The 15,678-nt window shown below is 32.2% G+C and overlaps 1 protein-coding gene and 1 pseudogene across 1 annotated transcript in view; both read right to left on the bottom strand.

Moving 5' to 3' along the window:
- Positions 1-602: 602 nt before the first annotated feature.
- Positions 603-15,678, bottom strand: part of LOC128014854 (tenascin) — a 57,330-nt gene continuing 42,254 nt past the window's right edge. The window contains exons 12-22 of the mRNA XM_052598538.1: positions 9,256-9,378; positions 8,942-9,085; positions 7,950-8,069; positions 7,546-7,689; positions 6,374-6,504; positions 5,512-5,644; positions 4,137-4,288; positions 3,627-3,723; positions 3,377-3,538; positions 2,824-2,987; positions 603-1,420 (exon numbers count right to left, since the gene is read on the bottom strand). Of these exons, the coding sequence (XP_052454498.1) occupies positions 1,310-1,420; positions 2,824-2,987; positions 3,377-3,538; positions 3,627-3,723; positions 4,137-4,288; positions 5,512-5,644; positions 6,374-6,504; positions 7,546-7,689; positions 7,950-8,069; positions 8,942-9,085; positions 9,256-9,378 (1,481 nt within the window). The 3' untranslated portion in view covers positions 603-1,309. The remainder of the gene's footprint in view (positions 1,421-2,823; positions 2,988-3,376; positions 3,539-3,626; positions 3,724-4,136; positions 4,289-5,511; positions 5,645-6,373; positions 6,505-7,545; positions 7,690-7,949; positions 8,070-8,941; positions 9,086-9,255; positions 9,379-15,678) is intronic.
- Positions 10,311-11,826, bottom strand: LOC128014855 (tenascin-like; annotated as a pseudogene).

Raw genomic sequence — 15,678 nt, 5'->3', positions numbered from 1 at the left:
TACTATAATTAATGCTACACTTTCATTTAAAGTTGATTTTGACAGCTCACAATTTTTTTTTATTATTCAGAAGATGTTTTTCCTGTACCTCTATCTTTTATAAGTTTATCCAGGTATGTTTCTATGTAAGATGCAAAAATTGTCATAAAACATTACATTTCACAAACCTTGATCATGGCTACTGTTTATATTTTACAGTCTCAAACTTCATGGTCTTCTTAGTCTGCTTTTTAGTCCTTTAGTCAATATCCTCATTGACAACTTAGTTTTAGCAATTATTTTCTTTCTTTCTGAAATGTATTTGCATTATGTTGTGTATATATATATATATATATATATATATATATATATATATATATATATATATATATATATATATATATATATATATATATATATATATATATATATGTTTTAACCATTAATACTATTATTCTATTATTTTATATTATTATTTATGATTAAAAGTGTTGTCTGTAAAATATATATATTTGTTATTTTATAAATGTTAAAAAACTAATTTCTCTGTGATAATTATATATACATATATTTTTTTTCTGGATAGGTAAAGAGAACTTGAAAACACATTAAAAACTCCCATATTACATTTTACATTTTTATTTCCTGTTTTTTTTTTTTTTTTTTTTTGAAGATACATTTTAGACACATTCCAGGTGAAGAGATAAAGTTAAATCAACACTTTTTTCTAGGGATTACAGATGCTGAGGACTCTATGGGGGAAAAGAAAACATTATAAAAATAAATAATTATAAAACAATAATTAATAACACATCAATAAGAAAACTGGCTTGACATACAAACTCTTTAGGAAATAAGCAAACTGACAAAATTTACACACTTATCTGCACCTTTCTGTTTACTGCATGTCAGACCTGAGAGTGGTAATGATTCAGTTGAGGAAATGACATCACTGGTCCCGAAGACACTTCCTTTTCCGAAAAAAACTGTACAAGATCATTGAATATTTCCTGAAAAAGTTGGTTTGTTGTAGGATGGTCTTGAACCTTGACTGGTGTCACATTCAAATATCACATTTCACATGCATGTTTTTACCAAGTGTCAGTAAAACCCTCCACCAATCACGACTGTTTCTAGCAGATCAAAGGTCTACAGAAACAGTATTCACTGGCGATCACTGGTCTGATAAAGTTGATATGAAAGGCAGAGTTCGAATGGTGAGAAATGTTCCACTCAGGAGTTTTAATCGTGTCTGTCTGCGACGAGAGATGGGCTGTTGATGAGAGATGTGTGGGACTTTGGAGAAAATAGAAAGAGGGACATTTAAAGTCTATGTTCTTGTCCGTCTGCCTTCCAAGTTTCTGAAATTGACTGGCCGGATCTTCATCTCCGCGAATGGAATCGAATGCTCATGGCCTTTCCAGTGGAACCAGTTGATCCCCTGTGAATTAAATTTGTCTAATTTAATTTCAATATCTTACAAAACATTTCAGTGTTGTATATCAAAGGGTATAAAGTACTTAATTATTGTAGTTGAATATTATTTTGGGAAATTTGTACTTTTATCTACTCAAGCATTATTGAACCTGAGGACTTTTTTTTTTGTTTTTTTATTATTACACTTTCATTTAGACCGCTGGTTATAATGATGCAAAATCTATCCTCTTAATATTATGCTATGCTGGTAACACTTTACAATAAGGTTTCATTTTTTAACTTTTATTAACTACATTATTTAACATGAATTATCCAGTGTTAATTTAGTATAAAGTATAAACTGTATTTTTCGGAATAAAAGTCGCACCTGAGTATAAGTCGCATCAGTCCAAAAATACGTCATGATGAGGAAAAAAACATATATATGTCGCACTGGACTATAAGTCACATTTATTTAGAACCAAGAACCAAGAGAAAACATTACCGTCTGCAGCCGCCAGAGGGCGCTCTATGCTGCTCAGTGGTAGACTACAGGAGAACTGAGCAGCATAGAGCGCCCTCTGGCGGCTGCAGACGGTAATGTTTTCTCTTGGTTCATGTCAAATTAATTTTGATAAATAGGTCGCACCTGACTAGCCAAACTATGAAGAAAAGTGTGACTTATAGTCCGGAAAATACGGTATTATTATAATAGTTTTTAGAAATATTTTGAATTAGATTTTATTTTTATTTTTGATTTTATTTATTTTATAAAATATAAATTTTTATACTTTTAATTTCAATTTAGTTAAAATTCGTAATTTTTTTACGTGATTTTTCGGTTTCATTTATTTTTATTTCAGTTTTAGTTCAATTCGATTTTTATTTTACTAAATTCAATTAAACAAAAATTAGAAACTGAAACAAGTTAAGTCATTCATCTAATGTTTATTTGATATTATTTCAGCTTTATTTCAATAAAAAATGATACGTTTTAGTTTTAGATAGTTTTAGATTGTTCTAAACTAACAATTGAAAAAAAAAATCCTTTCAAAGCATTGATCAATCTTAGTTAATGTTTATTTACATTTTTCTAATACATTATTCAAATCAAAAGTTGTATCTGTTCGTATCATTTAATGGTGCCAACATGAACTAACAATAAAATTTTATGCTTAATTAAAAAATAATAAATTGTATGCTTATAAAAAAAATAAAAAATAAAATAAACCAGGTCAAATGTGCTGCGCATTGTTAGTTAATGCATTAACTGACATGAACTAATGGGTCCTTATTGTTAAGTATGTATATTTTTGTCAATTTTACTGATAAAAGTCAGGTCAGTTTTTATGTAAACAAAACAAAACAGCCAGTAAAAATAATTTTGATTTAACATTGAATTTGCCAAAATATTGGAGAATGGCTTACTTTGCTGTGACTGCTGTCTCCATATTTCCCCATCAGGTTCACTCGGTGGCAGTTTTTATACCAGAACGCTCCCTTGTAGGACAGGGCACAGTTGGTGACCGCAATGTCATTGTCATTGTCATAGGTGGAGAAGGGTCTGTTCTGGTGATATGACAATGAATCACCTAAAGAGAGACAGAATATTACAAAACCTTTGCCATCATTGGGCATGAGATATATGAACAAAGTTTAAAACGATGCATTGTTTGCATGTATTCTAAGGGTGAAATGATCTTATGATCATCATATTTGCATGAGATACTGTCTTTATTGGCATTAATTGTTCTATGAAGACATGTACAAAAGGTTTTTATAGTGAAAAAACAATCTTAAGATTGTTAAAGTGTTCTTCACACTAAGAAAAATGCTTCTTTTTAGAACCGTTGACTGAAAAGTTCTTTTTGGAACCAAAACCAAAAATTCTTCTATGACATCACCTCTTTTTTGGAACCTTTATTTAAGTGTAATATTGGATAACGGTGGATACCGAATGCATAATGTATATGTAGTTCACCTGCGGTGCCACTGTATGCACCAATCAGGATCTTGTAGCGGGAACGAGGATCTGCGATGTAAAATGTATCGTAGACTGCAAACACACTCTCCTGTCCGTCACGCAGGTCCACGCGCAGCTCGTACTGACCTGCTGAGGTGATTCTGTGAAGATTTGAAAGTCCTGAAAGACAAAGACGCACCGTCTGTGTCAGTAAAGCCAGACTGAGTAGATTTGAGTGCTGGAATGGCCTGTTGAAATCGAGTCGCACCGAGCCAGAACTCATCGCTCGTGTCACCGAATCCTGCAGAGTAGTTCCTCCAGTTCCTGTAGAAATCCAGCTTTCCGCTCTGACGCCGAACGAACACCTGTGGAGACAAACACATTTGTTTACGGGGGAAATGAGTCCATGCAATCTCTGAAAACTCAACCTATGACCTTGGCTTTTTTTCTTTTCTTATAGAACTCTGCAATAAAAATCCCAGTTACCTTTTTAACTGTATTTTTTTATTTGTGGCAAAGCCAAGCTTCCAAACTTGCTACAAATGTTTCCATTGAAATACGATACAACTTAATCATGGAAAGCAGCTATTCTTATATTTAAATAAAATTCAGAAACACTTTTAAAACTATATTACTGCTCAAAGTTAGAGTTAGAGAGTCAACACTATTCCATTCAGTTTATACAATCTATTTTCTAACATTCAGTCAGACATAGAAGTTAGTCTCAACTGAGATTAATGTTGCAATGCAAACATGTTTAGTAGTGTGTGAGCGTCACCATCCAGCCACCGCCGTCGGTGCTCATGTCACAGTAAACTCGGACGGGCTGCTTCTCGTCTCCGCTGATGTAAATGGTGTACGGACCGGAGGAAGTCTCTCCGTTCAGCAGAGCTTCTGAGCAGTCCTTGGTGTTCCTGAAGCGCATGCCAGCTGCACACAATATGAGGAACAAAACAAGGTCTGATTCAACAATCAGACAGTGAATAACACACACAGATCACACAAGCAGGGAGTGCATTCTCCCTCACAGCCAAAAAGTGGATCTGTTTTTAAAGACCTTCATGCATAAATCAAATAAAAATAATCAAACAAATTAATCTGACTGCACAATAAAACGCAGGGTTATTATTGCTAGATAAAACCATATTTTCTTTCATTATTTGAAATAAAGTAAAGAGTAACTTAACAAAAAAGAAAACTTGTTATATTTTAACTAATTGTCAAGATAACTTTTATTGGTTTTATTTAGTTTAAGAACTAAAAATCAAAACTACATAAATGAAAGTTAAAATATATATTATGTAGATAAATAAAGAAATAAAATGATATATATATATGTATATGTATGTGCTATTGTCTTGATTTAGATTTTATTGTTATATTTTAGGTTTTAATTTAAATTTTTTAAGGTTTTATAATTTTGTGAGGTTTTTAATACATTTTTATCAGTTTTTATTTTTAAATATGTACAAATAGTTTTTGTTTACTTTTAGTTTTTATAAATTTTAAATACATTTTTATCTTTTTCTTTTTTTAAATATGTATAAATAATTCTTATTTACTCCTAATTTTTATTTTTAGTTTATTTCGTTTTAGTTATTTTAATAATTCAGCTTAAACTGAGCAAAAATTAGAAACGCTTCCTTGGAAACTTTTTTATTTTGATTTTGATTTTGATTTTTTTTTATGGAATTGTCAGTTTTGATTTCATGGTGACTTTAAGCGTGATTGGAAGCCGTGTTACTTTTAAAGTTACTTTTAAAAGTAATGCATTACAATATTGCGTTACTTCCTAAAAAGTAACTAATCATGTTAATTACTTTTTTATTGAAAGTAATGCATTAGGTAACATTTGCCTTACTTTTCAAATGTGAGCTGGGTTTGCTTGTTTGCTTTTAATATAAAAAGTGATATTTTTGGCAAATGTACAACCCCTTCACATCAAAAGCCTCAGGCTGAAGGAAATGTAAATCCATGTCTGTCAAGTAGAACACAGAAGAAGAAAGTTCAACGCTCTTCAGAATTGAAAAAGTAATGTGTTACTAGTTACTTGAAAAACAACTTGCATTACTTGTAATGTGTTACCCCCCAACACCGATTGGAAGTTTGATGAAGAGTAATATAGCTGTAGTTGTGTTAGTGAACAGACTGACCTGTGCTGAAGACGGAGCTGGTCTGTGTGCTCCTCTTGTCCTCAGAGACGGCCTGCAGTCGAACTGTGTGTTCAGTGCTGCTCCTCAGATCAGACAGAGCGTGTGAGGTCACAGACAGATCCAGATTCAGCTCCTGTGTGAACATACAGTGCGTTAATTCTGATCTCAACATCAGAAAAAAAAAAAAAAAAATCTCAATAATTAAATAATTTTTGTTATGCATCATATATTATTATCTATAAACAAAGTGAAGTGAAACCATATTATTATTATGATTATTATTACTTTTTGTTTATTACTACTGTTTTTTTAATATTACTGTTGTTGTGGTCTAATCATATCCAAAAATCATAATTCTAGAATTTGCAAAATTAACAAAACTCTTTAGATGTTCAAATTGTGTCTACAATTAATTACTTCAATAAAATACAACATTTTTTTTTTGTTATGGTGTTAATTTTTTACATGAATAAATTAATAAATAAATACATTTTGTTATAGTATTTTTATGCATGAAATAATATGAATTATAAACTTTATTATGATATAATATATTTATACAATATTATCCAAATGCTCAAACTGCCTTGAGCCATATAAATCACTAATGCATATAGGTTATATTAGATATATATGATGACTAATACGATTTAAATCTGCATTAATTGTATACAGTATAGTTTTTAAATAGATATTTCAACCTCAAAAACATCTTTTGTGTTCCACAGAAGAACGAAAGTTTGTAAACAACACAAGGTGATTTTTTGTTGAACGATCCCTTTTCTATGGCCTATATAATTACACTAAAAGCTTACAATTCTTAAAATGAAATAAAAAAATGAGTATGTGAGAGATGTCTGACCCTGACATCCCCGTCAGATGGTTCAAAGGTCAGGATGTATGCGGTGATGGCGGCCCGCGGCGGCGTCCAGCTGAGAACGGCGCTGTCTGTCTGAATATTACTGGCAACCAGATCACGCGGAGCGTCCACATCTACATTACACCAGACAGACCACATTACACTCACATTGATTCAGACAACCAGATTAAAAAATGCATTCATTGTTTAGAATTGATCGTTGAAGTTTTATAAATTCAGCATTAGTTGTGTTAATGACAGTCCATTATTTTAAGAATCAGGAGAAGAAACTTAAAAAGAATCCTAAACTCAGGTTCTCTCACTGATGCATTATGGGAGAATATATTTTTAATTATTATTATTTATTTTTTAACAGCAGTTTATTATTATTATGCAGGTAGTTACATTTGGAAAAATATTTTTTTCCCCTTTTTATTTTTTAAATTTTTTTAATTGATTATCAGATGCAGGGGATACAATATTTGAAATACTTTTGAAATTGTAGTAATTTTTGGAACATTAAATGTTTCTTTATCAACCAGGACACATGAGAAACTAACAGTATTTAGCTTTAATAAAATATAAAAATGTAAAGCTGTGTAAATGCTGATTTTAATATTGCACATTTGTTGTTGTTGTTGTTGTTATTATTATGATTACTATTGATACATTCATTTTTTTTCAGTTAGGGCACATGATAGAATAATAGGACATTTAACACCGCTTTTAATGTTTTGTTTTATTTAAGAATGAAATGCTTTTTTTATTTCTAATACTTCTTCTAATTATTTTTATTTTGAAAATATTATTTTTTGTGATAAATTAAATGGTTTTAATTGTCAATAAGGACATATGAAATAATAGGACAAAATAATAATTAATTATAAAAATAAATATAATGAATATAATATAATGAGTGTAATGAAATAGAAAATTATTTAATAATAATATAATTAAAATGAAGTGAACGTAAAACAATAAACAAATTAAATATATTTCTATTAATGTTAATACATTTAAATAATAAATCATATTAAAAAAATTACAGAATTTCACAATAATTTTAAATCAAATTCCTCCGTTTCCCACATGAACTGCTCAATGGAGAAGTGCTGCTGTATTGGAGCCGGTCTACAGGGGGCGCCAGAGCACTAGTCATGCTGGAGCTCACACACCTGTGCTGAAGTCTGTGGTCGCTGGAGCACTTTTCTCCCTGTTTCTGATGGCATACACATTAACAGTGTAATGAGTTGCTGGAGCCAGTGAACTCATCTCAAACTCAACCGTGTTCCCAGAAACCTGCTCTGATATCTGTGGCACTGTGCAGAAAACACATGAAACAGAAATTATTCTATAAAACCGAAAAAAAAAAAATGAAGAGAAATGAAAATACAATAACTTTAAGAACAGATATGGGTTAATTTCGGTGTCCTGCAGTGAGACACGTGATATTCAAAATCTCAAATGATTTTTGTTCTACTGGAGCAGGGCGTGCAGCAGCAGAGACGATGCAGACAAGTCAAGCATGAATAAAGAAACCCAAAACGGAGCACAACAGAGAGTTCAGGAGTTTCCTCACCAGTGTCTGCGCTGTATGTGATCACATATCCATCCACGGTCGCCACGGCAGGTTGCCACAGCAACAGTGCCTTTGTGTCGGTGACATTGACAGCAATCAGGCCACGTGCTGCATCCAGGGCTGGAGGTCAATAAATCAATACATTAAATAATAAAAACATTATTTTGGTATTGTGTTATCTGAATATATATATATATATATATATATATATATATATATATATATATATATATATATATATATATATATATATATATATATATATATATATATATATATATATGATTTGTTATTTTATACATTTTTTATATGTAAAACAAAAAAACTAAACAAAATAAATATTACATATGAAAAAACTATTAATTTACATCATCAAATGTTACATTATTACATTATTAAACTTAAACTTGTATAAATGTGTTTTATATATTTATATAGTGTAAAATAACAGTTTTTATTTTATTTCATATGTAATATGTATTTTTGTTTGTTTGTTTAAATTTATACAATAATATAACATTTATATAATTTATATTACTACATTTGAGATATTTTCATGTCTTTACATTTGAATGTACATAATTACTGATCTTTTAAAGTAAACAATATTATATTACGTTATTTGTTAAAATACAGACTTATACAAAATAAAATAGAAAAAATATTTTATTGTATTAATTTGTTATATACAAAATAAACCAACAACATTTCACATAAAATTTAAACTTAATCAATTACTTTATTTTGTAATACTATATATAAATATGAATATAAATTATTCGATAATATATTTATATCAATTTTCACGTCTTTACATTTTAATATACATGAATTACTGATATTACATAATATAAAAAATTAAATTAAATTAAATTAAATATATTACATTATATTATGGTTGAATTTATTTATTTATTTTTTTAGATCATGTACACATAGTTTGAGCAAAAATCTTCAAAAACACCACTAATCAGTGAAGTGACTTAACCGACCTGTAGTGAAAGTGTTGGACACTGGTTCGCTCTCCTCCAGACCTTTCACTGCAACAACTGACACCTGATACGTCTCTCCAGGAATCAGATTCATCAGGGAAACCTGAGACTGTGACCCGTCCGCCGTCAACATCACAGGAGCACCTGATAAAACCCAGAGGGGAAGCCAGACTAGATGCATGAACTTCATCAGAGTGTCTCAAAAGTTGCTCAATGCCGTGTAATCAACTGAGTTTTTATAGTCTTCATCTTCAACTGTGTGGTTTGCATATATCTAATACATGTTTTCAATCATTTTCAGCTCCGGCACTCGCCTCCTTGGATGGAGATGTAAGTGATTCTGTGGGAGTCTGGTTGGGATCGAGGTCGAGTCCAGGAAACTACAGCCGTTGTGTCCGTGATGTCGGAGAAACCAAGGTCCCGTAGAGCTCCAAGGCCTGCCAGACAGCAATGCACATACACATTTAGCAATAGCAAGAGAAAATGTTGAAGAGATTGGGAAAATGATCCACCCAGTGTCCTTATGTCCATTAATTCAAACAGCCACTGGAAAATGGACAAAGAGAAGGCCACTGAACTGCAGGAGAAACAGGTCTTTCCCTGGTGCAATGAAAAAAGTCCTAAAAGATAGATTCATTAGTTATAATAGTGCAAGAAACCATTTTTAACATAATCAGTTATGCCAAAATCATTGCAATTGCATTCCATAAATTTAACCTGGAGCGAAACGATGACAAAAAGAAGGCATGTTATTTTGATCATGAACAGACATTAGTTCTTAGTGCATGCAGACAAATTAACATCACGTTTCCCAACAACGATGAGACGTGATGGTTTAGTAGAGAAATGAACATCGGGAGACTTTCCTCTGGATGCATGTACACACATTATGTTCCTTCATAAGAGCATGCAAGGTTAAAGTCAACGTCAACTGAAAACCAACCGTCCGTTTTGTCAAAACTTCTGATTAGTGTCTTTTCACCCAATAGATAAAGTCAAGCAGCAAGCAGTCTTGTTCTTGTTGATATCCAGTTTAAATGCATTGCATGCAAACAGTATTTGCTGCAGACTTTAACCTCGGATTGAAATATATCATGACAGATACATTTCAAATCACAATGCATCAAGATCAGTGCCTGTTTAGGATGAAGAGTGTTATTCAGATCCTCCTTCCATCACATTGCAGCCAAGAAAGCCCCTTGAATCCAGGAATGAACATGTTTGACAAATACAGTACCTGTTCTGGCAACAGCAGTAATGGGTTGGGAGCGATGTTCCAGCCTGACACCGTAAAGCTCAATTTCATACTCAGTTCCAGAAATGTGGCTTTTTCTTGTTTTAACAAGTCTGAGGCAACTACCTCCCGGTTTCCACCCATTCGACATGCATCAAATATATCTTCCTGTCACAATTCAAATATGGCATCAAACATGTGTATGCACATATTTTTTTAAGGAAATGGGACCAGTGGAGCACGAACAAGCAGCACTAGAAACAAAATGCTTTATTGACGGAGGAGACCTGGCAAATAAAGAAAGGACAGTGAGGAGGAGGTAGTCGAGTTGTGTAGAAGTTTCCCAAAGCTTATATCAAACAGCAGCTCATCATCTAGAATTTGGACTGTAACATCTCAAAGAACGTGTAAACACACATGTTCTTGCGTTGCATCTGCACAATTATTATTATTTTTCATGTCATGGCTACTATTTTATTTTGTGACTTTTAGATCAGTCTAAACTAGTTGCAGTCACTATTTTGGGAAAATCACACATTACATATTTAAAAATAATTTAATAATAAAAAATAAAATATTTTATATATATATATATATATATATATATATATATATATATATATATATATATATATATATATATATATATGTGTGTGTGTGTGTGTGTGTGTGTGTGTGTGTGTGTGTGTAGGTTGAGCAGCAATACTGCATAATGTATTAATTCTTCAGATTATTTTGCCATACTCTACAGGGAGATTTTTTTTTTTATTATTGTTTTTTCATTATGTGCACCTACAATATATCAACATATCAGAGAGAAACTACACTCTTGAGCATACAATCCCTAAAAAAAATTGCCATTCATTTATTAGATATGAAAAACATTTTACTACTCAACATAGTTTAAACTACCAAGCTTGGGCAGTGAAACTTTGATTTGATGGAGTGACGTGCAGTTGAAAAGCAGAGAGCTGTACCTGTAACAGCCACTGTGGTGACTGGACGAGACTGTAACCCATCCCCTGACACCCCGGTCACACTGACCTCATAGCCAATGCCAGTGATCAGGCCCAAAACATCCAGTACGGTCTGGTTCCCCAGCACTATGAACTCTTGTGGCTCCAGCAGCTGACCAGAGTCCAACACCTTTACCTGAAAATGGCTGAAGCCCTCAGAGGAATCTGCCACCCAGGACACCCGAAATCCGTACGGGGTATATCCGAAACCGTGAGGTTTTCCACTTTAGGTAATGATGCTAGGTCACATGGTACAGCATTCATTTGGGTCCCGTGAGTTGAAGTGTTATAGGAGGGGACAATACAGGGTGAGGATGTATAACTGATTCTGCAGTGATTGCAAGGTCAAAATAGCTTGTTATCTGTCAAAGGATGCTTATCAATTTGTATTGTATGAGCTTTCTATTCTTGGCTTCCCCATGCAAAATAATAGAGTATTCAATGGGTGCAATAGAACTGCATGCATACGCAATAGTAAAAAACTGAAATCATTAGTCTGTGTTAATGTCATTAGACAACATGAGTTCAGGCTGATGCAAAAATGAGTTTCCAACCTCAAATACCACTTTGTTTTTCTTAAGCAAGCCAAGTTGCAAACTGAAACTGCTCCTGAACACAAGCTATTTGTATCTGAAAATAAAAAAAAAATTCAGATAATTGAATATAACGCAAAACTGCAAGAAAGAAAAAAGTGCTTTACACCAAGACCAACATGAGAAATTGTCACAAACCATTAAGAAAGAAAAATACATATAAATATTTTCATATCAGTATTTAATGTGACAAATTGTAAAAATAATCTACAAAAAAAGTATAATTTTATGTATACTGTATGCATGTGTGTGATATATATATATATATATATATATATATATATATATATATATATATATATATATATATATATATAAAACTGATGTTTTACTTGGTGTAAAATGGCCTTCAGAGTCATTTAATTAAGAGTCTTGTAAATTATTACATGCATGCAAGGGTGCAAAATAATTAAATAAACAAATACACAATAGAAAGCCACAGGCAGTTTCAGTAATTTGGTTGCAACATCTTCCACCTGGATGCAAAATTGTTAGTTCTGTCAAAGTTCTGATTTGTTGTGACAGAGGCATGAAAAGCTTGCACAGTACCTGTTCTGGTATTGAAGGAAACTGCTGGAGTTTGACGGCCACGAGACAGACCATAAAACACTGTGTCATAGACCGCAGAGTCAATAAGACCTGTGACGGTAACGTTCCTCTCTGCACCTGACAGCCTGAGCTCAACAACATCATACAGCTGCTCACGGTCAGTGACACCAGCAGCAAAGCCATCGAAGTGGCCTGACAGTGTGCTCCAGGACAGCGTCAAGCCATCCGGCCATGTTTCAGACACCACAATGGGGCCAAGTTTAGGCTTAGGCTCTGGATGAATGAAAGAAAGTACTAGGTTTTGTTACATAATTTAATGCCAGCTGAAACAAATGAACACTGGAGGTTTAATACCTCTGGGTTAATTGCTTTAAAGTCTAGGAAAGCATCTGTGGTTTGCAGTAGGTTGCATCAGAAAACAATTTCAAATCAGGACTCAGGTTTGTAAAGAAAAAAAAAAAAAAAAAAAAAGAAATAAAATGAGGAATTAACATAATACTTTAAAATAAAATAAATTATACATTTAATTATATAATAAGATGTTTAATTCTAATAATACACATCTCAGAAATATATTTGTGTGTGTATTTTATATATATATATATATATATATATATATATATATATATATATATATATATATATATATATATATATATATAAAGGCCATATTGGAGTAATAATTAGAAAACGTTTTTTTCTTATTAGTTTATATTTATAAATGTGGAGTATGGACTTAAACTAACTATTAAAAATATATTTTTATTTGCATTAGCTGAAAGAAAAGAAAATATAAATATTAGATGAAAAAGAAAGTACTAAAGTACTAAAATAAACTAAAAAAGAAAGAAAAATAAGTTATAATATTAAGCTTTTAATTATTAAGCTTTTTAATTATTAATTTTAAATACATCTGTATGTACACATATATATTAAACAAGTAAAAATGATAAAAAGCATTAAAAGAAAATGAAAACAATCTGAAATTAAAACGAAAACTGAAAATATAGGCTACAAATAAAATCTAATACCATCCAAGAGACTAACAGATAGCAAGTTAATTTTGTGCAAACACATGGTAAGGAAGCAAATCTGAGCAGTTGTGTTTCCAGTAGTCAAAAGCATGCGCTGCTGTTCCTGTGGTTACTACAGTGGTCAGAGCAGCTGTGTTTGAGCCACCGATGGAGGCGTACAGCTTGATCTGATATTGTGTGTCTCCTCTGAGGCCGGTCAGCACCGTGGAGTGAACACCAGAGGGCAAGGTGCGCCCCGTCGCCTGCGTGGGCAAAGCAGACTCTCTCACCTCGACTATAAAATGATCAAACGCCTTCTCTCCTGTCCGCCAGGAGAGCGACACTGTGTCTGAGCTAATGTTTGAAACAACTAGCCCAGACAAGTCAGGCTCGGCCACTACAGGGGGGAAAAAGTCAACCATGACAATTCATTTAGTGTCTCTTTCTCTTTTGTTTAGAGATCTGTCCATGCTTACTTGATGCCTAACTGACAAAACAGCCTTGGTTAAAGGAATAGCTCACCCAAAAATAATTTACTCACCGAACCCAGCTAACAGGGAACATTCTCAGAGAACATTCTCTAACTTAAGCTAATGTTCTGGTAAGGTTCACTCAAAGTTATGAACAAAAGCTCTTTCAGTAATATAAATAAAACGTATGTTCAACGTTACCTGGTGAAACTTTGCTTGCTGAAACTGGAAAAAAAAAAATTCTGTGCACTATATGTCCCCACCTAACAAAAATACGTTGTAAGGACGTTTTGCTAACATTCCAATTAAGTTTTGAAAATGTTATTTCGGAAGGTTCTCTGAACATTCAAAACGTTCCGTCTTTTAAAGTTTTAAAAATGTTTCTTGCATGCGAACGTTCCATTTTCTAATTTTGCCTTATGGGAACGTTACTTTTGAATGTTCTCAGAAAAAAGTAACATTTAAAAATGTTAGACAAACATCCAACTACAACATTTGTAAAAAATAAATGTAAAATGTTTGTGCTAACATTTTAAAAACAGTATTAAACATTGAATGGCCATTCTATTAACACTATTTCTGAATGTTATCTGACATTTTTTTATGTTTTAAAAATGTTTTTCTTGGAATTGGAAACATCAACGAAAAATTCCATTTGATCATTTTTCAAACATAATGGGAGCATTTCTGTAGAATGTTCTCTGAAAGTTTAAAAAACGTTAGATGAATATTCAACTAATATATATATATATATATATATATATATATATATATATATATAAAGATTTATAAATAATGTTTTAATGCTAACATTTTGAGAACATTACTGAAGACTAGACACTTTCAGTGAATGTTCTATTAACATTACTGACAAAAGAGTACAACATACTTCATATATTCCATGTCCCTTGCTAACAAAAAGTAAACATAGGGAAATGTTCCCATTGAGTTATGAAAATGTTATTTCAGAATGTTCTCTAAATGTTCAAAATGTCCCTTTTAATAATGTTTTAAAAACATTTTTCTTGGTAATGCAAATGTTAAGGGAACATTCTTTTTTTTTTTTTATAATTTTGTGAAGATTATGGGAACGTCTGTATGTTTCTGCAAAAAGTTCGGAAACAAGAAGTGGCATTAAAAAAACTGGTTAGATAATTGTTCGACTTAAATACAAAAAAAAAGTTAATGATTTACAATTAATGCTTTTGTGATAAGATTTTGAAAGTTGCTTTAGTTCTCAGAATGATCGCTGTTAGCTGGGTCTTTCTTTGAGTAATAGGCTTAATTTAGCCTCTCAGGTGCTTGCAAACAGTTTTAAATTTAGGTCTGATGCAACTCATCTTGAGGCACCAGATTTCAATATGCATAGCAGAGGGTTTTCAGTGATTTAATTCTTTTTTTTTCTTTTTACTTCTACAATTTTGCATGTTCCTCACAAAAAGCTACAATATGACTTCAGAAGACATATATTGCTTGAGTTACATGGACCCATTTTAGAGAGTATAACTTTTAACATATAAAGAAGAAGAAGAAAAACAACATTTAAGCTTGGCATGACATGAGTAAATGTGATCTTTTTAGTTGAACTACTCCTTTAAGGCCTGATTTATGATTTCAAGTTTAAACAAACGGGGGAAAGAAGCAAGGAAACGAGAGAATTGCAGTTACCTGTGGAGGCGACAGCACTGACGGAGTCTGTTCTCCTTCCCTTCACGACTCCAGTGAGGTAAGCTATATAGTCAGTAGTCGGCCGTAGCCCAGTGATTTCATATGATTGTGTGCTTTCTGACAGATTATATTCAACTGGCTCCCGCCGCCAGCTAGAGTCTATAATCTCCAGAATAAACCTCTCAATATCTCCT

Source organism: Carassius gibelio, chromosome A5 (genome assembly GCF_023724105.1).
Source record: "Carassius gibelio isolate Cgi1373 ecotype wild population from Czech Republic chromosome A5, carGib1.2-hapl.c, whole genome shotgun sequence".
Taxonomy (NCBI): domain Eukaryota; kingdom Metazoa; phylum Chordata; class Actinopteri; order Cypriniformes; family Cyprinidae; genus Carassius; species Carassius gibelio.
The sequence above is the reverse complement of the archived record's forward strand: the minus strand, read 5'-3'. Positions and strand labels throughout refer to the sequence as shown.